Genomic DNA, 27,782 nt, shown 5'->3' on the forward strand with positions numbered 1-27,782 from the left:
CATATGTGTTCAGAATTCTTATGATAAATAATGTAAGAATTGAGATTAGAAAAAAAATCAACAACAAAATACAAACCAAAACAGTCTTAAACACTGAGTTAAATTCAATCAAAAAACAATGGAAAGAAGGTTGTGAATCTAAGATCTTCTGTTTAGCACTCACCATTGACAAAAATACCAGAAAATAAGAAATTATTCATTTAATTCAACAATTTTTAATAGCTGATTTATAATGATCAAATATTTGATTTATAGAAGAGTTGATTTATAGATAGAGAATAAGCATATACTATTATTATAGATGCTACTGACTATTTTACAAAAAGGAAAAAGTGAACATGACAGTGATGGGTTTGCTTTTTTTCAAGGGCATATATAGCAAATGGCACTGTTTTTAATTTCAGTGAGAGTTCTTCTTTGATCACAGGCATATTTTCAAGGTGGCATTCATTCATGGGGGCCCATTCTCCACCCAACACGTTGTTAGAGGGCCCATTCTCTCTATGGGCCCCGCTCCCTGTGAGCCCCAGTGCAACCCCACCTACGGCACTGTCTATACTTACGCCCCTTACAAGTTAATGTCCTTCATCTGGTGTAGAGTAGTTCAGTTTGATCCAATATCTTCAAGTTTAACTGTTTTATTGCCACACAGCGGGCTGCTTTTGAAGAGTAATTTATTCACATCAGAAAAAATATATTTGCCCTTATTTTCCTGAATTAACAAGATAATAACAGTCTTGTAAAATCAGAAAGAATAGATTTTTTTCATGAAAACTTTTCTCATAATTCTGAGATAATTTTGTTAATAAAAAAAAAACAGATTTTTTTTCTCAAGTGAATTCATTAGCCTACACTTCTGTAGTTTTTTTTCCTCACTTTACTACATTTTTCCTGTAAGTAAACCACACACAGACACACACACCCTCATACCTGTTAGGTGGTGTTGGACATGACTCAGGACCTGTGAGGCCAAAACGTCATCTGTGGTATTTTTTCGCATCATAAAGCCTGGAACAAGACCTACTGGACTATCAGCTGACCATGGTGGAACCAAAAATGCGGTGCTCCTAATTGTACTACACAGAGATGAAAAAAATGTGAAGCATTCACGTCATCTATCTTGCTGATTACTTCATGTCCCATGTCAGTTTGACCCAGCAAAAATGATTAATGGGATCAAGAGAGAATACCACACAGAGGCTAAAACACCCATGTGTGTAGAGAGGGCAAGTTGTTCAATAGAATTCTGACACAAAACGCTTTCTAAATCCACAAAATCTAGTATCACAAATTTCTAAACCTTTCCTACATTCCCTGAATTATCAATTAAACCACAGTTTACTCAAATGCTGCCTCCCCTCTATTATTACTAAATTGTGTACATTTCTGAGGTCTGTTATAGCACATATAATACGGGAAACTTTTTGCCTGATAGTTAAAAAACAAACACACAGTTTGTGGAGACCATTTCCTGGCACAGAGAGATTATCAGCAACTAAACCAAAATGTGGTCAGTTAGTAGAAATGTGTGCAGGGGTGTTTCTTCCTTTTATTTTATACTTTTATCTCTACTTGTATTGTCTCAGATCACTCCACTTGAGCACTTTTTGTGAGTGTTAAAGCACATATAAAAAGTGTGAATATTGCAAAGATATTTTAGGTACAAGTGAAAGACAGGGAATCTTAAAAAAGGTTCATAAAAACTAAACTGTGGTCACCAAGTGGGAGCTGATAGGACAAATATGGAGGAAGCTGACGTGGAATTACTTGTAGGCCTTTTGGGAAGAGTCAGTCAGTGTGCGTGTGTGTGTGTGGGTCTGAAGTCTGAACTGATGATAGGTTAATCCTGTGGTCAGGTGAACAATTCATTCTCCTCTCCTGTTGACTCCACATGTACCTGCCTGGAATGCTCTCTTACACACACACACACACACACACACAGATACACACATATAAAAGGTTTCGGTCCGTGCTCCTGCTCTCAGCTCAGTGTTGAGTGAGACGGTGATGTATCAAGACTTCCATTCATCCACAGGGGATCTGTTTCTCCAACACATGGAACAGTTTGAGTAACTTTCTGAGAAGTTTTATTTCTAGTTTTGGTCTGACCTCTGCCAAAATGCCAGGAGACTCTCAGGTTGCTGGCTCCTTCATGATAGCAGACTATGTGGTGTTTGCTTTCATGCTCCTGGTGTCTGCTGCCGTCGGGGTCTACTTTGCCTGGGCGGACAGAAGCCAGCGAAGCTCAGGGGACTTCCTAATGGGGGGTCGAAGACTGACGGCCCTGCCTGTCTCCCTGTCCCTGACTGCCAGCTTCATGTCAGCCATCACGGTGCTATCCAACCCAGCCGAGGTAAGGTTATTCCCAAGACACACATTGAAAAACCATCTCTCCTGAAAAGTCATTGTGTGTCTGATTGAGTTTTAATGCAAGAAAACTTTTTAGTGGGATGAGATACATCACTTCTCCCAATGCAGTTTCCCTGATCCTTCTAGTTAATCAGATTATAAAAGAGAATTCATGGGCACATAATTGCAAACTGTGCTTACTACAAAATAAGACACTTTCAGTTTCCTGTAGATGACATTGCCAGAATCATTGAAAACATCACTAACTCATATTATTATGAACTGTAGGTGTACCGCTACGGAGCCTGTATTGGATTTTATGGTCTCTCCTATATAATGACGATGGTGGTCACATCTGAAATCTTTCTCCCAGTCTTTTACAGGCTGGCCATCACCAGCACATATGAGGTGAGTGTGGTTTGGTTTTTAGATTAGTGTGTGGGTTTGTGTGGCTTTTCTTGACTGCTTATGTCTCACTCCAAAGAGCACGTCCTTGTCATGGTGTGAAGTTGATATGGCTTTGCTCCAGTGGGTATGTTGAAATGGAGTTAGGTGCAGGTAAGGTGACACGGATTGGGCGTCAGAGCTCTCTTATTTTGCACATTATATAGAAATGTCCTCTTCAAACAGAGTGAGACTGCCTGTTTGCGTAGTTCTACATCAGCAGAAGCGGGTTGTTAATGGTGTGCAGGTCTGCATGCTACTGTATAGTTTAAGCTTAAAGGAAGACTTCACCCCCAAAACTATTATTTGTATATCAGTTACTCACTTTGCGTTATGTCCAACTCAGGAAGAAAATTTTGTTTTTCTTACATGCCTCCTCGGTGAACGAAGAATCCAAAAACTGAGAAAATTCTTGATGAATTGAAGTAATTGGGGGCCGTGTTTAACAACAGCAAAACTATATCAAAACATTCATTTACAAACTCACATGATTTGTGCATTATTACCCAAGTCTCAAAAATCCAGTCATATGCTGAGTAATACCCAAACACAAGTATTTTCACTAAAACCATGTATTATCTGTAACCGCTTATCCTATTCAAAACCGTAGTGGGAGCTTGAGCCTGTCTCACCTGATAATGGGTGAGAGGCAGGGTACAATCTGGACAGGTTGCCAGACTATCACAGGGCTGACACATAGAACCTGACAACCATTCCCACCTACGGGCAATTTAGAATGACCAATTAACCTAACATGCATGTCTTTGGCTTGTTGCTGACATGGGAAGAACATGCAAACTCAACACAGAAGGGCGCCAGCCTGAAACCCTCTTGCTGTGCTAACCACTGCACCACAGTGCCGCACAAATCGTTTAAACCTTACAATTTAAAACACTTCTGCATACAGTCTGGTGCACAAAGAAGTAGCGTCTAGCCCAGGAACAATTTGGGGTCACCCAGAAAGAGGTGGACAGCATTGCTGGGGAGAAGGACGTCTGGAATGCTTTGCACAGCCTGCTGCCCCCGGCTTCGGATAAGCGGTTGAAAATGGATGGATGATCATTTGTTGGGTGCAGTCCTTTAAGGAGGAGGAAGATAAAGCACAACACCTACTGTATGCTCTATTAAAAATTTTTTTTCCTCTATTGTAATATTAGTTAATTTTATGGTGGAAGCTCTGTCGCTGTGTTTCTCTCCAAATAAGTAAGATGGATTGCTGAGAGGTTTTGGCTCACAGGCAAAGTGTGTTTTAACTCTGATTCTTTGTCCATTTTTCAGATTTTGGGCAGCAAGTTAGGGTGATTTAGAGGCAGTCCAGGAGTAGACATGAATAATGGTAGATAGAGGGTGGTAGATATCAGATCAAGCACTGCACCTTAAGGTATCCTTGGATCCAAAGTAGGCAGAGGTAAAAAGAGCCCAGTGGTGAATGTGGTGACAGGGTAATATCTTCTCGAATTATCATGCAAAAAAAGTGCAGTTTGTTCCAGTAATGACCTGATATATACTGTCTGTTCCTCTCTGTCTCTGCTAAGTACCTGGAGCTGCGTTTCAGCAGAGCAACCCGACTGCTGGGAACTGCGCTCTTCATTGTTCAGACAGTGAGTAAGAAACCAGTCAACACATACTAACAAAGCTTTGACCTGAGAGTTTTACACAGCAAATCTGACACTCGAAGGTCACTGGTGTCTGTATTATAACTCTCGCAGATCCTCTACACTGGAATCGTCATTTATGCCCCAGCTCTTGCTTTAAACCAAGGTATGTTGGTTTCAGCTCACAGCGGTCAGATTCATTAAACATTCCTAGATGAGGGCACTTGAAGTTGCTAGGCTGGTTGCTCAGTTGAGTATGTCTGAAACCGTGCCTCTCTCTGCAGTGACTGGGATGGATCTGTGGGGTGCAGTTATTTCCACAGGCGTGGTCTGCACCTTTTACTGCACAATGGTATGTAACGAAATCTGCTCAAATGAGTCCTGCTGAGCACAAAAATAAAATGTAATACATGTCTTAATTATGTGGCAAGTTTTGACATTACTGGATCTATTTGTGTTCTGCAGGGGGGTCTAAAGGCGGTGGTGTGGACAGATGTGTTTCAGGTAGAGAAAAACAACATAACAAGTGGTTGGTATGGCACCACTGCTACAATTCCTTCAGATTACTGTGCACGTGTCATACTTTTTCATGGTTCCTAGTGACAGTGTTGTTGTTCCCCCTCCAGCTTGGTGTCATGCTTGCAGGCTTCCTATCTGTCATCATCAGGTCTGTGGTCCTACAAGGTGGCATCATCCCCATCATTTCAGATTCACAACAAGGAGGAAGAGTCAACTTTATGGAGTGAGTATGTGCCCAAATATAACGTTGAATGGCTCTGTTTAAGAGTAGGAAGAGAATAAACACTCAAACGGAAAGGTACATGTCGATACACCATGATAGTACTAGTATTTTCTTTAAAATACAGTGCTGTCCTTCGAGCTGTGAGGAACAATCTGTTGCGCTTATGGTGCTGAAACTTTTAAACCCCTTTGTTCAGTCTGTCTCTCCATGGTGCTGAAACATTTAATCCCAAATTGTGTCCTAAATCAGAGGCTGTACCTATCCTTTAAAGACTGCATTTCTACACCAAATACAAGTTGCATGAATGAATTTGGAGAGGACAAAAGGTGGATCCTTTCAGCGCTCAGTATCTCATAAACATCTTTACCAATGGTGTAGCAAGTCCCTGAATTTAGATGTCTGATGAAACAATTGTGGCAACAATCTTGTAACTGAAATTCAAAATGTCTCCCTCTTCCATTTCCCTAGCTTTGACACAAACCCTCTGAGGAGACACACTTTTTGGACCATAACCGTCGGAGGGACATTTGTCTGGGTCAGTATCTATGGCATCAACCAGGCCCAGGTTCAGAGATACATCTCCTGCAAGAGCATCACACATGCCAGACTGTGAGTCCTGTTTTAGCAGGAGAGACATGTGATAGGGTAGAAATCTCTGCAATATTGGCTCCTTTGGCTCTTTGTTGGCATATTTCTCATATTTCTATGGAAAACAATCAACGACTAACTTCAGGTGTACCACTGCTCATTTATCAATCATACAGGGGTTAGTGCATTTTTTTGTCTATGTGCTTTGTTACTCTGAGAGTGTTCCTTCCTTTATTTTCAGATCTCTGTACATCAACCTGTTGGGCCTGTGCGCCATCTTGCTGTGCTCAGTGTTTGCAGGAATGTGTCTCTTCTCAGTCTTTAAGAACTGTGACCCATGGACCGCTGGACTGGTTTCTGCTCCCGATCAGGTATAAGGGAGACTTTTTACACAAACTTCCATTGACAAAATGGTTTCCAGTTTCAATTATAGTAATAAAACGCTTGTTCAACGAAAAATAACCCCTCTGTTTTCATTCCTTAAAGGGTCATTCTGACTGATAATCATATAATATCTGTAATACCGTGATACCACAATATTTGCTGGGACAGTTATCTTACTGTTAAAATCTTAAAGTTATGGATATAATCCTAGCTCTCTCATTAGCATGAATGAGTGTCTCACCTAGTCTGAGTGGGCGGAATTTCGCTGCATAGGTCAGCCTCTCATTGGACGAGCCACCCGCTGAAGTCCCGCCCTACCACCTCCGGTTGTGTAGCAGTTTTCAACCGTTTTCAACACGTCCTTTACTAACTTTTGCGGTGTTTGATCTTACGGGGATGTAGCCATTTTTCTGCCATGGTTCGCGTCCTGTAGGCGATATTTTTGTGGGCGTGTTACACCAAAACCTGTTTCCCCCCGGCAATATTTTTGTAAGCGCACCGTTGCTGTGGCACCGCCCAGAACGATTGTGATTGGTTGAAAGAAATACAAGCAGCTGGGGCGTTTTTTTCTCCAATCTTAAAGTGAGAGTCGGCCCAGCCAGACCTTTCTTTTCTTGAGAAAGGTCTGGTGAGCGAGACTAGTCTCACCAGACCACCCTCCTTGCTACGGAAGCGAGGAAGAGGTGAGCTTGTTTTGAATGACGACTTACCCTATGCCAGCCCAATATATAGGAGGAGGGTGCCATCCCCTCCTGACATATGTGTCACTAGTACCAGCCAGTTAGGGCTGGCGTAATGTTATTTGAGCTTCTGGTGAGGTCACACAAGAGGCGTTCCCCATAATGAGACACTCACTCGTGCTTATCAGAGAACCGGGGTTATACCGGGGTTATATATATATATGTATACATAACCTTAACTTAGCTTCTTTTTAACATCTAAGCCAGGTTTATGTTATGCATGTGGCAATGGAGTATATATGTTTGTATGTATGAATACTTGTATGCATTGTGAGGCTCCAAGTCTCCTGATCACATATGTTAATCCAGTCTCACTCTGCCTCTGTAGCTGATGCCGTATTTGGTGATGGACATCTTGGGAAACCATCCTGGCCTTCCTGGACTGTTTGTTGCAGCTGCATATAGCGGATCTCTCAGGTTAATACAGTACTTAGCATTTAAGTTGTTTCACTCAACAGAGCAAACTTACACAGGGAGATTATGTCTGTTTCATCTTATCATCTCTAATGTCTTTGATCAGCATGTCAGCTCATATTCAGTACTACGAAATTATTATTAACCTTGCATCCATTTATTCAAGGTATTTGTACGAAGGTCCTTCTTTGGCTAAATTGTGAGTGATTTTGTGGTTATATCAACCCCCAGCACAGTGTCCTCCAGCATCAATGCACTGGCTGCAGTGACAGTGGAGGACCTGATCAAACCGTACACTAACATGTCTGAGAAACACCTGTCCTGGATATCCAAGGGAATGAGTGAGTGGATTATCCTTATTTACATTGTTTCAGATTAATAAGTAGTTTGACATCAGGTGGTTAAATATCTAATCAAATCCCTAATGTTATTTGCAGGTCTTTCATATGGGGTTTTATGCATTGGAATGGCTGGACTGGCTTCACTCATGGGAGGGATCTTGCAGGTATAGTGCAAAATCTTTGGCCAGAGGCTCTGCCTGGGGTTTACGATTTATTATGCAACTTGACTCATATGTGTTTCTTTATACAGGCAGCCATCAGTATATTTGGGATCATAGGAGGTCCATTACTTGGTGTGTTTACATTGGGTATCCTCTGTCCATTTGCGAACTCCAAAGTAAGCCTGTCCACATTTGTAATTTTAATAATGCTAATAATAAAAAGTAATGTTTTTCTCTGAAATATTTTAATATTTATTTTATGGATTAGCAGTGCCACTCCCTAAATTATACATCACAGCACTTTCTTTCTTACCACCCCTTAAAAACATCTGTATACCAGTTATACGTTCCTTCCCCCAAAAGGACATCTTACCATTTTGAGTGACTGAAATGTCTTCTAGGGAGCATTGTCAGGACTTGTGTCAGGGTTGGCTGTGGCTCTCTGGGTGGGCATCGGAGCCCAAATATACCCTCCCCCTCCTGAGATGACCCGACCTCTGTCACTGACCACTGAGGGCTGTAACTTCACCACCACGGACAGCATCAACTTCACCTCCACCGTTCTGCCAACACAGCCAACCTCCATCAACACAGCCCCAGTACATGACATTGATGCCAAGTAAATGTGTAGTTTAGTATCCTAACTGTCATAGTTCTTTCCAGTAAGATTTCATACCTTGTACATAATGTTCTGACCATGTACTGTTTCCTCCCACCTGCAGGCCTCTGCTGGCAAATAGCTGGTACTCATTGTCCTACCTTTACTTCAGTCCCATTGGAACCTTAATAACTATCAGTGTGGGACTGTTGGTTAGCCTGATCACAGGTAAATAACACATATTTTGTTGCATAATTTACATTTTAGTACTTAACAAGGTTATAAAATCAGATCTCCTTGTTCTATTTTGTGAGGTTCAAAATTTTTATTGTGGACCTTTGTGATCTCTATGTACATCTCAGGAGGCTTGAAGCTAAGGGCAGAATCTAAGCTTACATTAAAGAAAGAAGACACTTCCCTTTATCACCTGTTCAGGTGTTTCAAAGACAGAGTAAGTGCTGCAGCAGTGAAGAAATATCAAATGCCATTCACTAGTAACAGCTGCTGACTTTTTGCTTTGTGCTCTTCCCTTTTGAGGTCATGAGACGAGAGCTCAACCTGACGAGGGACAGAGAGAAGAAAACTGGCAGCACTAATCCTGCTTTCTGTGACGTTGAGCTGGACTTAACAAAAGGCAGCATTCCTACTTGAAATTAAACTAATGTTTGTTATGTAATTTCTGGTCTAATGCAAGAATTGTCAATGAACTTGAATTACAGAAAAAGTCTGTGTGGAATTTGCATGTTTTTTCCTGTGTTTGGCTAAGTTTTCTCTCACACTTCAAATACATGCAGGTCAGGCTCATCTTAACTGCCTATATGTATGAATATGAGTGTATGAGTCTGTGTGTGTTAGCCCTGTTATATGTTGATAACCTGTCCACCTCTCACTGTACATGTTAAAAATAAATAATGAACGACTGGATGGATTTATTTTTGTTCTTCATATTTTAGGCCATTCAATGTATATGAACATGTGTTTACAGGTGATGTTGAGATACAGGATATTTTACTGTGTTGTGTATTAGTCCAGGTGATATGTGAAAATTCCCTTATTCATAAAAGCATGAAATTTAGTACACACATACAGTTTGGGGACCTGAACATGTTTAGAAATTATGCCATTACAAAAATGCTTTGTGGTGGCCATGGCTGCCACATTCCTTTCCACCATAACTGAATAATGTATACTGCATCATATCTCCTGAACCAAATATGCTGACACAGAATAGGTGTCTCCACCCTACATCTTAATGGTCAGGGATTACAATGATGCCATTTATAACATCATAAAGATGAATAGTTAATGGTGACTTCAGTGATGCAAGAAGGAAATCACAGAGAACCTAGGCTACACTTTATAACATCATGTCTGGTGCAGGTATGTTGTGTAGAGTTTTAATAGCTTGATCATTTTGTTCATTGACCTTGACAATACAGTGACTGTAAAGAGTAGAACAGTATTCAATATGACCTTAGCAACTTAGCTTAAACGTTTGTGTCAAATATAAAGACATTCCCTTCAGGTGTTCTTGAGATATTGTGTTCATGAGAATCAGACAGATGCAAGGTCACACTGACCTTGACCTTTACCCACCGAAATCCAGTCAGTACATTATTGAGTCCAAGTGAACATTTGTGTCGAATTTGAAGAAAATCCCTGAAGGTGTTCTTGAGATATCATGTTCACAAGAATGAGACATATGAGGTCACACTAACCTTGACCTTTGACCACAAAAATCTAATAAGCTCATAACTGAGTCAAAGTTAACGTTTGTGCCAAATTTGAAAAACAAATCCCTCAAGCTGAGATATTACATTCACGAGAATGAGACGGATGTTAGGTCATAGTGACCTTGACCTTTGATCCTCAAAGCCCAAAATCTAATCAGTTCATCCTCTACTCCAAGTAAATGTTTGTGCCAAATTTGAAGAAATTTCTCAAGGCGTTCTTGAGCTATCATGTTCACAAGAATGAGACAGACAAGGTCAGAGTGACCTTGACCTTTGACCACCAAAAACTAATCAGTTCATTGTTGCGTCCAAGTGGACATTTGTGCCAAATTTGAAAAAAAAAATAAAAAATAAAAAATCCCTCGAGCTGTTCTTGAGATATCACATTCAAGAGAATGGGGCAGATGTATGGATGGACAACCCAAAAACATAATGCTTTCAGCCATAGCTATTGCCAACACGGAGGCATAAAAATAAATAAAATCAGAAATATAAGCTGATATTTAAACAGAACATGAATAAATAAACAAATAAATATATGTTTAATTTATTTCTGGATTTTTGTACACCTACATTTATTTATTCATGCATTTATGTGTCTGTATGTCAATAAAGTAGGAGGTCCTAACATTTGTCTAAAGCTTTTGTTTCTGTATCTATTTCAGCATGTATTCATTTAGGTATTTTTTATTCTGTATTTCTTTATACACTTATTTACATTTTTATTTATTACTGTATTTATCTATACATTTATTTAATACCTCTTTAGTCATCTGCCATATGTGTGTGTACACAAACACATACAAACTTACACATTTAGAAGATGAATGGTGTCATGGCTGTTTTACTGTTCTTCAGTGTTGAGTGAAAAAATAATGAGGAACGACTCATTCATTTTAAGTTTTGGTCTGACTTTACCAAAATGTCAGGTATGTCTGGTAGCTGGCTCCCTTGTGGCAGCAGAGCTTCTGGTGTTGCCTCTAATGCTGGTGGCGTCTGCTGGCAGTGGGTCTACTACACCTGGGTGAACAGGGGATGGAGAAGCTCTGGGGGCTTCCTAACAAGGTACCACAGTCTGACAGCTCGGCCTGTCTCCCTGTCCCTGACCGCCAGATACTTGTTAGCCACTGTAGTGCTGGACAACCCAACTGGGGGCCAAATGAAAAACTATTCTCCTCCTGACAGGTCATTATGTTTCTGATCCAGCCCACTGTATGCTTTTATTTAATAAGAAAAACCTTCATCAATGGGGTGAGACGTTTTCACCAGCCTGGCTGTTTGCACCTGAATGAAAGCTGAATGCTTTCTGTCACAAAGTAGCTTTAATTTTAGCCGAAACTGCTGAGTATTACTCATTATTTGTTAACTGAAAACACCCCAGATCTGTAGGTGTACCACTGCGGGTCTCTATAATGCAGTGACAATAGTGGTCACATGTGAGGTCTGTCTCCCTGACTATTACTGGCTCACCATCACCAGAGCTTATGAGGTGAGTGTGGTTTGTTGAGTGTGTGGTTCTATGATGTTTTGCAGTAGGAATATGTTCATTCTCTTTACATAAAACCTGGTTAAATTAAGAGGTAAATTATAATAGAAATAAAGAGGGTGGGTTGTAGACATAGGCGGATTATGACACAATAGGCCCCTTGGCACAGACACACAGAAAGCTCCATCACCTCTCCTACATAGGAGCAAGACACACAGACTTTATAGATGTTTAGCCTCTTCTTGTTCATTGCATGTCTCTGTAGTCATTATGCATCTCTCTGTGGTTTTGTTTCCTTTAGGGTCATTCTATGTCTCTCTGTAGGTTTTTTTGCATCTGTGGTTGCTTATGTAGTCATTTTGAGTATCTTCGTATTTATTTTGTGTCTCTTTGTGGTTTTTTTGCCCGTTGTCTGAACTGTTGTGAGTCCTTTTGCAGCTGTTTTGCTTTGTAGTCATTTTGTGGTTCCTTTTTGGTCATTTTGTCTCTTTGAAAATTGTTTTATGTGTCTTTGTGTAGATTTGAGTCTCTTCTTTGTCAGCACGTTTATTTGACAGATATTTTACAGGTGAAGGCCAGGGGGTCCTGACACTTTTGTCCCCTGGGCCTGTGCCCTGTAGGCCCATTCAGTAATCCATCCATTAATGTAGAATGTAATTTGTGGAGACCGTGGGGTGCTCTAGATTGGCTCAGTAGCAGAGTTTATCAACTAAGAGATATGAGCAATGGTGGATGAAGGATAATAAATATACAGTGTATAAAATATCTTACCTTCCATAAAAAGTAGGGGACCAAGCAATGCTCCTTGGGGAACCCCAGTGAGAAAAATATTTTATCATTAAACTGATGTGGGACTTTTACCATGGAGTGGAGTTTTGATATTTTCTGTTAGTGTTCATGAGTAAAGTGAGACCAGCGGTCAGGTTTTAAAGTTGTTTTTTTTTTTTAAAAAAAAGGAACTTAAAATCAAATATAATGCTAGAAAAATATTTGTCAGCTTTGATAAAACTTCTGGGATTCTGACTTCAAAATTCCTTCCTGATTTGAATTGAACACAACTCTGATGTACAATAACAGCATTACAGCCTTTATGTTGTATTCTTCTGTCTATTCCATGTCTCTGAACTGTTATTGTCCAGTGAGTAAGAAACCTCTTAATAATGACAAGGCTTTGACCTCTGTGGGTCAAACAACAAATCTGACACCTTAAGGTTTTTTTTATTATATCTGTACTACTTGTCTCTCTTTGCCACAAATCCTCTACACTGGAATCATCATTGATCTTTAAATGAAACTATGTTGGTTTCAGTCAACTAAAGATGTACACCTCACACAAAGGCACCTAAACCTACTTTGCTAAGTGAATTCACCTGATTAGTTGAGGTTTACTTTGATACCTGGATTTAAATAGAGGTATTATTATAACACCTGATTGTGGTCTACATTTTTACAGGGTGGTCTGAAGGCTGTGGTGTATATTGATGTGTTCCAGTAAAGCTGGATGGTGCTGTAATGACAGTACTACATAGACAGATTTATGAAAGAATGATGTTGTTTGGGCTATTCACAATTAAACTGTTTCATTACAGCAGCTGGAAGCTGGAAAAGAAGGCTGTATAAAAATGTCCTTTTATTTTTTTAATTCAACAAGCCATTTGTTATATTTTAGCAGCACACTGAAAGCAGCAGAAAGGCAGAACTGATTACACTTTAATATCTGTTTATTTATTGTAAGTAATATCATTATTGCAATATTCATCATTATGACATATTACATATTTTCCTCATGTTATGCAGTTTAACAAATCTGCCTGATGTTTTGGAATAATACGGTATCCAATACTCCAGGTGCAACATGTTGGTACAAGTTGAACCAACCTTGGGACCAAAACTATGGAAAATGCAGTAACCAAACCTGTTTCATTGTGAGGGGAATTTAGGTTATTTAATGTTCTATTTCTCTATGAGAAGCTTTGTCAGATCTTGTGTGAGGTGTGATCCCCTCCTCCTGAGATGAGCCGACCTCTGTCACTGACCACTTAAGCCTCAACCAAACCACAGCCCCAAGACGAAAAATAAGTGTATGGCTGTATGTGAGGAATGATTCACTCATAATATTGTGAGAGCAAGAGGCCATTTAAGTATGAAAGAAACTGGACCAAAATTACCTTACTGGTTTGATATCACTTGCAATATTTGGCATCTGCAGCTGAAATAAGGGCAATGTGAATTTAAAAGAAGTACAAATTAAGATGTGGAACAGCTGTATAAGATTATTGTGACATCACTTCTATCCAGAGTTTAATATTACACTTCAGTTATTAGTTAGATCAGGGGTGCCAAACTCATTTTAATTCATGGGCCACATACAGCCTATAAGTAACATCAGTTCCAATATTTTCTGTTTTTTTGTGTTAAGAATTACAAGCACATTCTGTAGACATTCATCCTTTTACAAAACAAACAGCCTGAGATATCTAAAGAAAAATAAATGCAGTTTCAACAGTGTCTCAGTTTTTCCACATTCAGTCAGTCTACTTACATACATACAGTCATTACATGTGCATTTATCAATACATTTCCTGATATAGATTCTTTTGTACTGAAGCTGCTGATTGACAATATTTTGCACAATGTTCAGTATCTTTAAACATGGTCACAGTAAGTATTCATTGTTATGTCAAAGAACTTCATTCTGGTCAGGGTGGGAAAACCCTCTGAAGAAGAATTTTACACCAATAAGGCAATACATTATTGAACTTGCTCCTGAAACCTGGCACCTCTTAGTGGGCTGGATTGGACCCTATGGTGTCCAGTTCTGGCCCACTGGACATATGTTTGACACCCCTGAGTTAGATTTTGATCAGGTATGTTCTGATTCATGTTCTGCTTTGTTACTTGCCTTAAATAAGACTCATCCCATCCCTGTAAAATTCCCCAAAAAACGCCCTTTAGTAAATTGAAAGCTGTTGTTGAACCACTTGGAGTATGAGCACATTCCTAGTCTCATTTGAAATGTAACACTCTGACGTTTTTTTGCCAACAGTCAGAATCACTGTGAGTGCTCATGTCATTGAGTAATAGTTGACTGAACACACTGACTGCCTGCAGATGACCATAACTGCAACCTATTAGCTGGAAAACAATGAGACCATAGCGTGATACAGCCTTACCTAAACCAAATTTAAAGTAGATAATATCACAGGAAATAAACATTTTACACACGTTTTTCTAAGGTTTTATGAAGGCACTCCTCCTCCGAAGAGGTTAAAAAGTGGAAAATTGGAATATAAAGAAAATTGGGGATTTGCAGACCTTCTGGCTTGAAAATTAAATGAACATTTTGTGAAAAAAATCTTGTGAGAAGTTTGTGATACAAAAGAACAAATATATTTATGATGTAATCTCATAAAAGAAATGGCAGTAGAGCAGTTAAGTTGTTGAAGAACAGTGCTGTGATTTCATATTTATTATAACACAGGGCATCACTGTTTTAAAATTCTGTTTGTTATCTATCTAATAGTGCACTGATACATAGTTATGTACATTCACTCTTCAAGAAGTTTGACCATGTATTTATAAATATATACACACTGAAATTGGATATACATTGTACAAAATGATTCAGTCAGTCTGACACCTTGGCTTTCACAGTTTGGAACTGTTCTGAACAAGATATTAACTTACGCTATGTACAATGTTTGGGATTTTAAAACATAAACACAAAGCACATTCTGTAACAGCTTCATTGTGGACATTTTCTGGCACTTCCTTCAATTTTCTTTGTGAGGCAAGCTGACTCTGTTTTTCATATACTGTATGGGCAACTGCTGGGAGTTTCTCATCTCTGCAGAGTGAACAGCATGTGAAGTGAGCTGCATCTCATTAACTGAGGTGTGAAAGTAACACACTGTTGCATAATATGACAAATATTAGAACATTTTGTGTATGTGTCTCACAGCCTGCAGGACAATTCAGCTGCCGGTGTGTGTGTGTGATTACGGCTCTGGGTCATAATACCTCTTCTTCATGGCTCTGTATTTCCTGAGAAAATAAAGAGCCTCCAGTTCCTTGATGACATGGTCGCCACGGGCCACCAGCTTTTTGATCTTCTCAGGGTCTGTCACGTCTTTATTCTTCATGAAAGCTGACTTGAGGCGCTCTCTGAAGTAAGCTGCTCCCTGGGGGTACTCACGGCCAAGATACAGCAGCTTTTGGAGGATGAGAAAGACATTATATTCAAATGCAGCACAGGAAACAACTGAACCCTGTGTGCCAAGTGTGTGTTGATCACTTACTGTTTTGTAAAGCCGAATGACCTCACCCTTTAAAGGGTTGGCCATGTTAGAAACGAGGTGGTCTGTCACACTGCTGAAACAAAGCAAAGTATTAACTGAGGTGACAATGACAGCAGAAACAGGAGCATTTAGTGAATGTTACTGAAAGATAACAGAAGCCAGTCAACCATTACAATTAGCCAGAGCCATTAAGACAACAGTTGCTTATCAACCCACTCTGGAGCTGGCTAGCTACAGCTGAACAGCTAGCTTGTTAGTTAGCATTTAGCACCTACACACACTCTACGAACAGCCAAGTTAAACAGTACATTCATATTTACATGTGTTCATTTGTTGGGTATATTTACAAAAGCGACGTGACACTGAAGAGACGTCTCCTTTTCTTTGTCCTTCCTGTGACTACAGTTAACCGCTCAGCTTACACACAGTCGTATGGCGTTCCGTTATGTCGCAAATAATAACAGATAACCGCGCATGCGTAAGTGTTTCTATGGTTACCTGGACACGCAGGGCTTTTTAGCTACAAAATGGTGAGTTTTTACAAAGTTTTCGAATAAATTACCCGTTTGGCCGTGTACCAATGTTATATTCAAATAGTTTAAAGCACAGGGTTTGACAGTATTAGCTACAGCATCGTTACAAAACCTAGAAAGTAAGACTAAAGTCAACCTAACAACTTAAAGGATACAACACTGCTAACGTTATACTGCATTGCTTCCAAGCGAGCGTTAGGTACTGTTCTGTACTTATCAGAGAAGGGGAGTAGCTGGGGTGTGACTTTGTTTGTTTTTTAAAGCCACAAATATTTTTCCTTGAACATCCCTGAGTGACCTAGGGAAAATTCATGACCGTCCCTCCACCCTGACTGAGTTGTTAAAGTTAGATTTAAAAAAAAAAGTATGTTTTGATGTTTGAAAGTTATAAGTCAAAGATAACAATCCTGGAGTTGAAGAAAGCCTTGGTTTTTTCACCAAAAATGTTATATGAGACATGTAAAATAATAAAAATAAACCCCGTCTCCATGGGTCTTTCTCTAAATTCTACTGTACATGTATAAAATTTTGTTAATATAATAAATGGTGCAAATTTGGCAATTTTAAAATAAAATAAATAAAATAAATACACAAACAGCCATCGTATGCTCCTCCCCTAAACCAAAATAAAAAAAACATTAGTCCTTCCGCAGTGCTTAGAAAATATTTGACATGCCTCCCCCTTTTTGCACTACTCCCTCCCCTCTCATAAGTAACAAACAGTCCCTTAGCAGGATGATTCCTTAATTTTGATGTTATCTTTCCTTAATTTTCTAACTATTTTCCCCCTGTGCCTTGAATGCATGTTTTAAACCTTCTTTAACTTTCTCTCTGTATTTTCTCCTGTGACTGATAGCCACCCAAGAAAAGAAAGGTATGAGCAAATGTCAGTCAGCACATTTAGAGTTCTGCATTAATCTGATTATAATAGGTGTGTAGTTGAAGATATTTGCAGCCAGGCATAGAGAATACCAACCAACACACTCGTCACTGTGTTTACTCACTGTTCACCTCAGTAATGAACCCTTCTCTAGTCACACTTGTACTAGTGAGCTGTCCCTGTTTTAAACACTCATTTATAATGTTTTGCTGGTTTCAAGTCATCCAAGGGCCGTAAGCCTACCAAGGCCCAGAAGGCCAAGCAGCAGCAGGAGGAGGAGGAGGAGAGGAGGCTGCGAGAGGAAGGTAATCCAGATATCTGTGTCTGTTAATCTAACTGTAGCAAAAATTAGGTATTTGTTGGAAGCAATGGCATTCATGCAGTGTAGGCGGTTAGTGTGAGGCATGAGAGTTTGCAGAGTACTGATGAAAGTAATGTGTTTGATAATCTGTTTGAGCCTCTGCCAGTCACTGCTCAGGAATTAACATGACTCCTGCAGTTTAAGGGTGTGTGTTTTGTACGGTATGCACATCATATGTGCTTTTTTGTGTTACAGAGGAAGCCCAGCTGCAGGCAGAGAAAGACGAGCAGGAAAGATTGGAAAGAGAGAAAAAGGAGAAGGAGACAAAAAGGCTCGAGTTAAAGGTAAAATGTCCCTATGACATATTATAACAATCATGAGGATGAATTCAGGTTTAAACAAACCCAAACTGATGAAATGGAAACACACAGCAGATGTTCACGGGCATGCTTTTGCTGACAGGATCGAGAGCGCAGAGAAGATGAGCTGAACAAACTCCGCCATCTACTGGAGGAGAATCATACTGCAGTAACCAAATGGAAAGCTGATGCTGTGGAGAAAGCCATGGTGTGTATGTTCCTGTCTTTGTGAAAGGGAGACTGCACATTAAAAAAAGGACAACACATGTATTGTTACCAGTGGTCAGTTTTTCCTAAGCAAACACTGCAAATAAGCCTTTTTTTTTTAATCCATACACAGTCATGGGAAAACAAAACTATGTTGTTGATATAAAAATAATGATATTAACAAACGTTAATACTAATGTTGTTTGTATCCAGTGGGAGAGGTACATGCGTTGTGATGGTGCACCAGACCCAGAAGTACAGCGGGATGTTAACACATATATCAGCTTATGGAGAGACGACCCAGAGGTCAACATCACGCTCGTGCTCAAGCAGTGTTACTCCGCTCTACAGGTCTGTATTTGAAGTGTAGGTGTGTAGATGTCATGCACTTATTTGATTAAAACTGGAGTTAATTTATTCCTTATTGATTAATTGATTAAAAGCCCATTTTATAAATAGATACATAAATGTTGTCCCTTATAGCTGATGGAGGAGCTGGAGGTGCTGCTCAGAGATGCTACAGATCCCCAAGAGGGCCAGAAGTACCAGGAGGGTCTCATAGATTTGCAGGAGCTAATCCACTCAAAACACGACCTCGCCACTGAGGAGATCCTCAAGGTATAAGAATCATAGTTGTACTTGTGCTCACTTAGTGTATATCACAAGTGCTATATAATAATAAAATGGTATATTATTGTGTGCATGGGTTGCTCTTAGTGATTTGCAAAGTTGAAAGCAGAGTGTTGGAAACATTCTTGTTTAGTGTGTCGTGTGTCTACCTGGTCATAGAGTGCCAGTGAGAACGCCGACACCGAAACAGGCAACATGCAGACCGTGGTCAAAGATGACAACGTTACGCTGTGTCTGTGGGCCAACCTCAACAAGAATCCAAGGTTTGTGGAGGAAAACTGGCACTGATAGATTATCTGGGTTAAATGTGACAGTCTGCAGCATCTCCAAAACTCTCATAGGAGGTGGCCATCGCAGCTCACAACACTGTGTTTGGTGCATTCATATTTAACAGGAAGCTCAAGCATCTAGTATTTGTCTTTCTGTCTTTTTATCGGGTCAATTCAGGTTTAAAGGTTTTAACTTTGAGGAGACAGGCCTGGGCTTTGAGCTTCCTAAACAGCTGGCTGTGAGCAGTATCGCCGTACGGATCCTCCACACACGTTATGACCACCTGTCTTTGCTGGCCATGATGGCACGCCTGAAAATACGCTCACCCAGCCACAGGTACTCATCTGTTGGTGCTTTTACGTCTGCTAATACTACTAGGAATACTTAAAATGCTGCTAATACTAACCACACTCCCTTAACTCTGTGTTCTTGCCTCATCTGTTGGGTCCCAGGTCGCTTGCAGGAGGTGAGGAGGTTCCAGCAGACGTAGACGAACCTGAGCAGGGGGAGACAAAAGCAGAGGGAGAGGTGAGGGACGATGACAAGGTGCAGCAGCAGGAGCAGAGAGTGGACGAGGAGGTGCAGTCAACGCATGGTTCTGAAGGGATGAAGGTAAAGAAAGAATACTGATCTAGGTTACTAGATTCAGTGTGCAGTTTATATTGTTATTGAGTGTGTATCTCACTCAAGAGTGCAGCCAGTCAGCAGTCGACGAGAACCAGTGCCCAGCCTGCAGGAGGCCGAGGGAGCCAGATACAGACACAGATGGAGGCGCTCGGTGGTAAGATGCCCAGCCTGACACTTCCTGTCACTCCAAATGTAAACAAAAAGAGAGCAGCACCACACAGCATGGCAACCTGCTGTCACTCAGAGTAACTGACAGGTCTTTTAATACATGGACTAACACCAAACAACAACTAAATCTGAGTTAATAGTGTTTTATAAGATGGACGATTCTCTTTTTCTCTTCAGCTAGGGACTTGACTTCTCTATCAGTGCAGCTGACAGCGATGGACCGTGGTGAGAGTGTCCAGGTGGTGGACTTAATGCAGCTCACACCTCTGGGCGGGGTCTTCTTCTATGATGTGTTTCACCTGCCACCACAAGCCTGCTACGTCAATGGCTGGAAAATTAGACAGGTGCATAGAAAAGGGTTTCAGTGTTTGCTGCTCACACCCTCACATAGTTGACCTCACACATCACTATCCATGTTTTTCCAGGTGTTGAAAAAAGGGCTGCAGGTGTTCCCCTACCCTATGGAGAAAGCTCACTTGGAGGACAATGACGCTCTTACCTGCCCTCCTGTTGGTGTGTCTGTGATGCTGCCTGACTCTGTTGTCTTCTTGGAAGCACCCCAAGTGGCTCGTTGGGATGCTGCAGGTAGGTCATGCAGAAACATATGATGTATAATAATATATATGCAGCACACCTTTTACCTGGCAGCTCCATCGTCAGCATCCTCCTTCTCTAGATACACCAACAGCTCTCCTTTGCTCATGTCCAAACTGTCTCAATCTCGTCTCTGACTTTGTCCCCCTAATATGCTATAATATACTCATGGACATTGTAATTGTTTTTTTTCATCCAGTGAAGCAGTGGAGGATGGACGGCATCACTGACGTGTCTTATGATGAGGCAGAGGCCAAAATCTCCTTCAAGATGGACTCCTTCCAGGCCTTTGTGCTGATGCAGGAAACGTACGCCAACCTTCCCTTCCAGAGCTGGGAGCTTAGGCCACTGGGGCAGGACTCGGCTCTTTTCACCATCAACGGGGCACTCATTGACCTTAGTATCACCATCCAGGTAAGTGACTGGAAAGTTCTGTGCGCACATAACATAAAAATAAATTAGTAGATGTAACTTGACTGTTTAATTTGTGTTTGTGTCCATTTCACCAACAGGGTAATCGGTGTATGTTGCATTCGGAGCAAGAGAAAGGTCTCTCTCACCTGTTGGGGAAGTGGATGAGTGGCCCCGCCCTCCAGAGAGCCATGCTCAACTCAGGGATCAACATCTTTGTGAATGAGTACACGGAGAAATACGTCAGCACCTGCGGCAAGGTGTGCATCTTCTCCTTGTTGGCTTTAAGAATAGATACTAGAGATACAGTATTAGATTTGATGCAGGTTTAGCTTGATATGTTCTTAATTCTGTGTTAAATGGGCAAACCAGTGTTGCAGAATAGAGTCTTGCATGTATCCAAATATCCTGTAAAAGCGACAGGAGGTGAGAGATGATATATTTACCATGTTCATCTTATTTTAGTGTGTTTGCATTCGAGTTGCGTAGGGTAAAAAATTTTTGATACCATTACCAATACCAGTACCTTTAAAGCAATACTGATACCAATAGAGTACTTCATTCAACACCAATCATGTGAATGGAGTGGCGTGTAGTACAGCCATACTTTTAAAGGTTTTGGTGGCATCTTGGCATCTGAACTGCCAACTCCATCGACTGCACCGTGGTCAACCTCACCACACCACAGACTGAATGGGTTGTGGCTGTTGTCGTAGGTTGCAAGCAAAACCATACGAAGGGTCGTTTTTTTCTAGATCTGGGTACAAAATTGATCCAACGCAGGTATTGGATTATTTTGGTCAATACCTTAAAGATATTGAGCACCGATACCCAGCCCTGGTTAGCATGCTAACATCTGCTTGCTAATCCTGAATTTTGCAGATCAAAACTTTGCCTTAAAAAAGAAAAAAAAATGCCTTTAAGAAGAAAACAAACTTGTTATTTGGAACCAAACAGTGTGTAGACTTCATTTGTGACCTACAACGTTATAAGCTTTCCAAGATGGTTCATTTGGTGATCAACCAAAATACTAGACAAATTAAAATTCTTGCCTGATGATGGTGCTAAATGAAAATTTAAGGGACCATCAAAGTTGATCAAAATTATACTGAGGGGAAGGGAATATCTGTTTCATTAAAATCCTTCCCATAGCTGTTGGAATTTCAATCAAAAGCAAAAACTAGATGAAACCAAACTCAGTATGATTCATCCTCTGTGGATCATTAATGTCTGTACAACAACACCATGATGATCCATCTAACAGCTGTTGAGGTATTTTAGTCTGGATCAGCCAATTGGTATTGCTGTCTCCATGCTGCTAGCATGGCTCTTTAAAAAAAACAGATCTGTGTTTCTTTAGGAGAGGCAGGTAGCACCATGTCTGGATTGTTGTTCACATTTAAAAGAGGAGATTGGAAAATGAAAAAAAACCCAAACATTTCCTTAGCTTAAGCGAAACAACACTATGGAGCAGATAATAATTCAGCCTGGATCAGCTACAGAATTACCTCCATCTAAACAACCTGCTCACAATAAATTATGTAAACCTGGGTGGGCCTGTCAAAATAATTATGCTATCGACTTATCAAGGTCAGTGCGATCATGTCCACATATCGTACGTAGTTGGCCTTGCGTTTACATGTTTATGTGTTTATTTAGATAAGAATGTCAACATTTTAAACAGCAGGGCTGTCTCAACCATTATAATACTTGGCCACAGCGTACAAGAATTTTTTTTTCCACAGTATCCACACTGAATGAACAGAAAAAGACAAGAATATGACACGAGATGCTGTCAATTCTTGTCGTGCTGCTTCTGTTCTCGTCTGCTTTCTGTCAGAGTTTCACACTCCAATGTCTGAATATTCCTAAGATTTAAAAGCCCATTGCTCTTTGAAAGAGTGTACTCAGATATTGATAATGATATCTTTTATCAATCTGGGACAGTATATCGTGACATTCTACCAAACACTTTCTCTGATTTACCTTTTCAGCTTATACTTGTGTATCACCAGACTGCAGTCCACCAGTTTCCAATGTTATAAATGTGCCGTGTGGTTCCTCTCCTCTTCAGGACCCACTTACAGAACATGCTGCCTACGAACAGATGGCCCTCTTTGCCTCTGCCTGCGCGTTCTCATGGAGCAAGTGGAATGCTAAATGTGGAGCTGAGCATCTAGTCATACAGGTACTCTCCCTCACACATAGATCATTATATCCAGCATGCTCCCTTTTTTCTCCCAACATGGAATGCCCTGATTGTTTTTGCCCCTCTCCTCTGCCAGGCGTGTGAGCACCACGGCCCTGACCCGGTGCCTAAGGGCTCATGGAGTCTCTACCTGCTGGGTGCTCAGAGGAGTCAGAAGCTGGAGATGACAGAGAAGAGTGAAGCCTTCTCTCCAGAGCATTACTCAGGAAGCGAGTTTCACTCCGCCTTCATCCACATGCTTGAGGACAACATGAGCCCTGATGGTATAGTCAGGACCAGAGAATGTAATTACATGTATATTGATACAGTACAGAGCCTGCTCTGTGCCACCAGACCCCTCATGTATTCATAACCTGTGTGAAATTAACCTGGGGTTGCATTTAAATTCAATACTTTTTTAACCCCTGAATTTGAAATGAACATTTGGATGCACATAAGAAGACACGTCTCCTACTGTAGAATTGGCTACTTTATTTGTGCAAAGTTTCACACATCTTCTTTGGAACATAAAAAAAAAAAGACTATGAAGTTGAAAACGGTGACAACCACAGCAAGAACACAAAGAGAAACATAAAAAACCCTTTGGTGTTAAAACTGTAACAATGTAGAATTATAACTTAACAAAAATAAACAGTTATTCACATATCCCCACTCAAAACTAACAAACTCATAAATATATATTTCAAAAATTTTAAAACACTTAAAATCAAAGTTTTATTACCAGTGTTTATAGACTTAAGTTATAAAATGTCCTCTGCAAAATTCCAATAAAAAGGCTGATTGTCCTTTGTTTCCTCAAGTGCATGAAATGTGTTTAAAAAGCCATTGTCCATGATGTTTGTCAATGGAAAACTGCACAGAGGCCCATTGTGTGACTTGGCGAATCAGTGCTGTCATTCAGATGAAGTTGTGACATGATTGGTCATCTCTGCACCAGCTGTGATGACTGATGAAGCTGATTTGACAGATTGTGTTAGGTCCGCGTAGACAATTGCCAGCAGCGCTGACAAGAAAACTGCATCATGATGTGTTCTGGATGTTGAGCAGCCCGCCGTAAAGGGACACTGGTTTCCAACCACGTTACTGCTTCATCTCTTAAAACAGACACACATACACACACACTCAAAGACTAACTAGTTTAGCAAACGTGATGTGATGCATAAAATCCTCCATAGGGTTAACTATCCCCTGAGGCCTGGCCTGTGCTATCAATGCGAGTCTTGTTTTGGAAATCTTCAGGCACTAGTAAACATCCCAACAGCCTCCGCTCAGTCGTGGTACACTGTACTTTCTTCATCATCACCCCAGTGCACAGATCGTTTCTTCAGAGGGCTGATGGGCGGTAGCACCATCCACCCCGGGTCTCAGGGGCTAGACGGGGGGCTGTCCGTTATGCCGGAGCCCTGTGTAGGGCCACAGCAGCTGCTGGATGGTCATCCAGGAGTCCCCGGTCCCCACAGGGGCTGCATCTACCGCTGGCTGCATCACCAGGCTGGCCAGCAGCGCCAGGAGAGCTGCAGGTGAACCATGGATATTTACCACAACATAGAATAAGTGGCGGAAGTTTGTTCAAGCTTTAATCAGTATAGTTTGTTTCTACTGTTGCTAAATCCAAGTAGATGACATAGACTATATAATAAAGATGGATGGCATGACAGTTCTCGGGTCAGAAGTGTTAATTTTTCTTTGAAGTTTGGTTTAATTAGTCATTTGATGCTATAAAAAGGGGTTTCACATCATGATTGACTGCTAGGTCTGCCAGTCTGCCAGTCTGCCAGTCTGCGTGCTCACGATCAATGGTGCTGCTTGCAATTGGTCAGACAGGTGTATGGGCAGGAACAAAATGGCAACAAATTACTACTGCACAGACTCTTAATCCAAATGAAGTCACCAGTGCAAGATGGCAGCGGCCGTATCCGGGGTATTTTGGCTTTGTTTTTGTACAGTTGGAGGAAGTGGAGATGTGTTGTTCATCTTTATATACAGTCTATAATCTGGGTCTTCAACGGGGGGTCCTCAGAGTTACTGCAGGGGGGCTGCCATTAGCTAAAATTGATATGCTATTGAAAGATATTGGCCAATAAGCTGAAGAAGAAAATATTCAACGAATTATATCAAGTGTGACTCAGTTTTATACAATAAATATAGTAGTGGGTCCTTGGCCTGAAAAACACTGAAGACCACTAGTCTACAAGAAAAGAATCACCCTAAAATAAGTACTATAGAGAAACTAGGTGTACCTGCTAGCACCACCACCATCGCCAACCAAAGCCAGAGACCTCTGCCGCCTCTGGCTACTGCTGCTGCTGCGGCCGCCCTGGAGGTGGTCAGACTGCTGGAAAAAGACTGGGCCATTCCTGGGTCTGTGGACGTAGGGCTGGAGGAAGGGCTCGGGCTGGAGGGGGCAACCAAAGAGAATAAAATGTTACCACATGATGGATAGAAAATAAGGCATGAGAGATCTTAAAAAAATGATCCAATATCAAGCAAGAGATTGAGTAAGTTACCAAAAATGACTCACAGGAAAGAGAATAAAATCACAGAAATTGTATGTCATTTGTGGTAACTAATGCAATGAGTGGCAGGCAGTGAATTAGCTGCAGCTTGATGCAATCTAGAGTTGGCTTTGATGAAGTGCGTTTTTACTACCTGTCTCAAACGGTTTCAAAGATGCAAAACCATTCACAACAACAGCGTAATGAAAAAGCTGTCAGCGGCAGTTAATAGCAGTTGGCATGGAGGTGGATTCGAGCGTCGACTGGTGAGGAAAAGGCAGCCGTCAATTTTGGCCTGGAGTCTGTCAGCAGTAGGAGTGCCGCTTCAAATCACTTAACAGTCATTAAGAGAGTCACTGTGAGGTTCTAAGTGGCTTTTGATTGGCACTCCTACTTGATAAACACAGGCCTTTTGCGTGCATTTTTTTTTTTTTTTTTGAATTTTTTGGGATAGGGATAGAGTCCAGAAGCACTTCCACTTTGGACTCTCCTCCCTACACACTTACAGCATTACAAACAGCTCATCCTGACTCCTGAGCAATGTGGAGGGAAGAAAAGAGGAAAGGACAGTTCAGAAAAACACATGATCTGTTTGCACAAATTACTCAGTTGCCCCACAAAAATAAAGAAAATGGTCCAAGTGTAGCAGCACATTAAATCATCAAGGTGGCTGAACATGTTAGTAAATCACACACACAAGACCAAGGCGAGTAAAGATGAATTAGTTGTCTTTGTTAGCTGCAAATCAAGAGCTTGAGATCCATGCATGAAACACAAATCACAAAGCTTATGTCACACCGACATACACTGATCTCAAGACAGTGTACAGCAAGTAAAATTGTTCATTTCTGGCCCTTCCAGTGAAAATATTGTTAACATGATTAAAAGCCGCTGAGCCCCTGCAGCAAAGAGGAAGCTAGTCCAGCACAGACCCATATAATGAAAGAGCTTCATCACTTAGGAGGTTCCATACTCATGTTACACATAAGTGTTAATCTCATATTAAATGAGACATAATTTTCTTCTTGCTACTACAAGTTACAGAAAAAAAATTCAGCCGGTATGTAGGAAATCCTTGACATTGAAGTCTCCAGAGAACAAAACTTTCTGTTCGCAGCTACTGGAACCTCAGTGGAGCTAAATGATGAAGTCTTCCACTATGTAGCTAGCCTCTTAGCTTTTCTTGCAGAAAGTGGAGCTGCAGTAGGCTAGAGGTGGGTGTTTGGTTGGACTAACGTCTTGAGGGGCAGAATGAGGGAGGTGAGTTTGCTGCCCAGCTCACTGAGACTGGACCTCCTCCTCTCTGCCACCGGCTCCTCCTTCTGCTCGTCCTCCGACTGGCAGTCGGTGTTGTCGTACGCCGTCCTGTGGGCACGCGTGGGTCAGGCATTCACAAACACACTGTTCAATTGCACATTCAAATACAGGTACTGTATGTGCACATGCACACATGCACGTCATGCATATGCGGCCAACAGACGCTCTCCTGCTGAACACAAAGATATATTTAGAGACCCCTGCAATATAACAATGCATGCCCAGCAACTCAATATACATGCTCCAATATATCACCACAAAGCCGTTTCACAACCTTTCAGATATTTGGAGAGCATTTAAAGAAATTTTGACTTAGCTAGTTAAATAGAATAAATTCTACTGTCCTCATCCAAACATTTGAAAGCAACATGATGCCAATAAAAACAAAAAAGAAAGAAACAAGTCAACCCAGCCTCTTTACTTTTTATGAATGCGCAAAGAAAAAAAAGGTGATGGCTTTGGAAAATGTCAAAAAATGATGTTGGCCTCTGATAAACACTTTCCCATGCAAGGAGGGACCAGATGCATGAAAGATGGCTGCTGTGTGGTTGGACGTCATCATCACTGATTTTTGTCTCAAAGGATAACATGTTGTTTGAGTTTGTTCAAGCAGTCTAAGCTTTACCCTCTCAGAGATATTAGCAACTAAAATATTCTCTTTCAAACTTTCAGATTTGTTATTTAATTGTACTTAATCTTTTCCTCGTATTAGTGCTGCATTACACTGCTTTTTACTTCCACACAACACCCATTGCAAAGTGACTTGGAGAGATGTAAACTTGACCACAACAAAACTGGATGGACTGAACGCTCCCAGTGTTCTTCACTGTCACACTGATGGTAATGATGTCACACCAGAAAGCTGCCATCTTTATGCATCTGGGGCCACTGTGAAAATACTTGTGCGA

The 27,782-nt window shown here is 40.9% G+C and overlaps 4 protein-coding genes across 18 annotated transcripts in view; 2 read left to right on the forward strand and 2 right to left on the reverse strand.

The window, feature by feature from the left end:
- The first annotated feature begins 2,008 nt into the window (after positions 1-2,008).
- On the forward strand, positions 2,009-9,280 carry slc5a8 (solute carrier family 5 member 8). The gene is made up of 17 exons (XM_033615185.2): positions 2,009-2,353; positions 2,638-2,757; positions 4,329-4,394; positions 4,503-4,554; positions 4,673-4,740; positions 4,854-4,892; positions 5,015-5,130; positions 5,599-5,739; positions 5,960-6,089; positions 7,171-7,259; positions 7,488-7,597; positions 7,694-7,761; positions 7,848-7,934; positions 8,160-8,377; positions 8,481-8,584; positions 8,719-8,807; positions 8,894-9,280. The coding sequence occupies exons 1-17, from the start codon at positions 2,120-2,122 to the stop codon at positions 9,005-9,007; spliced, it is 1,845 nt and encodes a 614-aa protein (XP_033471076.2). The 5' UTR covers positions 2,009-2,119; the 3' UTR covers positions 9,008-9,280.
- A 3,992-nt stretch (positions 9,281-13,272) lies between these two features.
- Positions 13,273-16,345, reverse strand: lyrm5a (LYR motif containing 5a). 4 transcript variants are annotated; one of them, XM_033614171.2, is made up of 3 exons: positions 16,194-16,345; positions 15,874-15,943; positions 13,273-15,786 (listed from the first exon to the last, which is right to left on the reverse strand). In XM_033614171.2, exons 2-3 carry the CDS (start codon positions 15,916-15,918, stop codon positions 15,574-15,576), a joined length of 258 nt encoding a protein of 85 aa, XP_033470062.2. In that variant the 5' UTR covers positions 15,919-15,943; positions 16,194-16,345; the 3' UTR covers positions 13,273-15,573. The 4 variants fall into 4 exon arrangements, with proteins under 4 accessions (XP_033470062.2, XP_033470063.2, XP_078021395.1 ...); XM_033614172.2 differs by having other exon boundaries at positions 16,221-16,334; XM_078165269.1 differs by having other exon boundaries at positions 15,874-15,946; positions 16,194-16,333.
- Positions 16,346-16,365: 20 nt separating this feature from the next.
- On the forward strand, positions 16,366-23,581 carry dnai7 (dynein axonemal intermediate chain 7). Of its 2 annotated transcripts, XM_033614168.2 has the most exons (17): positions 16,378-16,403; positions 17,263-17,280; positions 17,507-17,591; positions 17,843-17,931; positions 18,050-18,154; positions 18,367-18,504; positions 18,637-18,771; positions 18,943-19,046; positions 19,231-19,389; positions 19,506-19,665; positions 19,744-19,834; positions 20,026-20,192; positions 20,274-20,433; positions 20,642-20,856; positions 20,955-21,113; positions 22,928-23,041; positions 23,139-23,581. In XM_033614168.2, exons 1-17 carry the CDS (start codon positions 16,401-16,403, stop codon positions 23,412-23,414), a joined length of 2,178 nt encoding a protein of 725 aa, XP_033470059.1. In that variant the 5' UTR covers positions 16,378-16,400; the 3' UTR covers positions 23,415-23,581. The 2 variants fall into 2 exon arrangements, with proteins under 2 accessions (XP_033470060.1, XP_033470059.1); XM_033614169.2 differs by lacking the exon at positions 17,263-17,280 and having other exon boundaries at positions 16,366-16,403.
- Positions 23,515-27,782, reverse strand: part of lrmp (lymphoid-restricted membrane protein) — a 52,315-nt gene continuing 48,047 nt past the window's right edge. For 6 of the 11 annotated variants that reach the window (XM_033614159.2, XM_033614162.2, XM_033614158.2 and 3 more), the window contains 3 exons: positions 26,794-26,922; positions 25,303-25,457; positions 23,515-24,576 (listed from right to left, as the gene is read on the reverse strand). In XM_033614159.2, the coding sequence (XP_033470050.2) occupies positions 24,434-24,576; positions 25,303-25,457; positions 26,794-26,922 (427 nt within the window). In that variant the 3' untranslated portion in view covers positions 23,515-24,433. Of the gene's footprint in view, positions 24,577-25,302; positions 25,458-26,063; positions 26,091-26,793; positions 26,923-27,782 lie in introns of all 11 variants that reach the window. The other 5 variants (XM_033614166.2, XM_033614164.2, XM_033614167.2 and 2 more) reach the window with 2 other exon arrangements.

Source organism: Epinephelus lanceolatus, chromosome 23, assembly GCF_041903045.1.
Source record: "Epinephelus lanceolatus isolate andai-2023 chromosome 23, ASM4190304v1, whole genome shotgun sequence".
NCBI lineage: Eukaryota > Metazoa > Chordata > Actinopteri > Perciformes > Serranidae > Epinephelus > Epinephelus lanceolatus.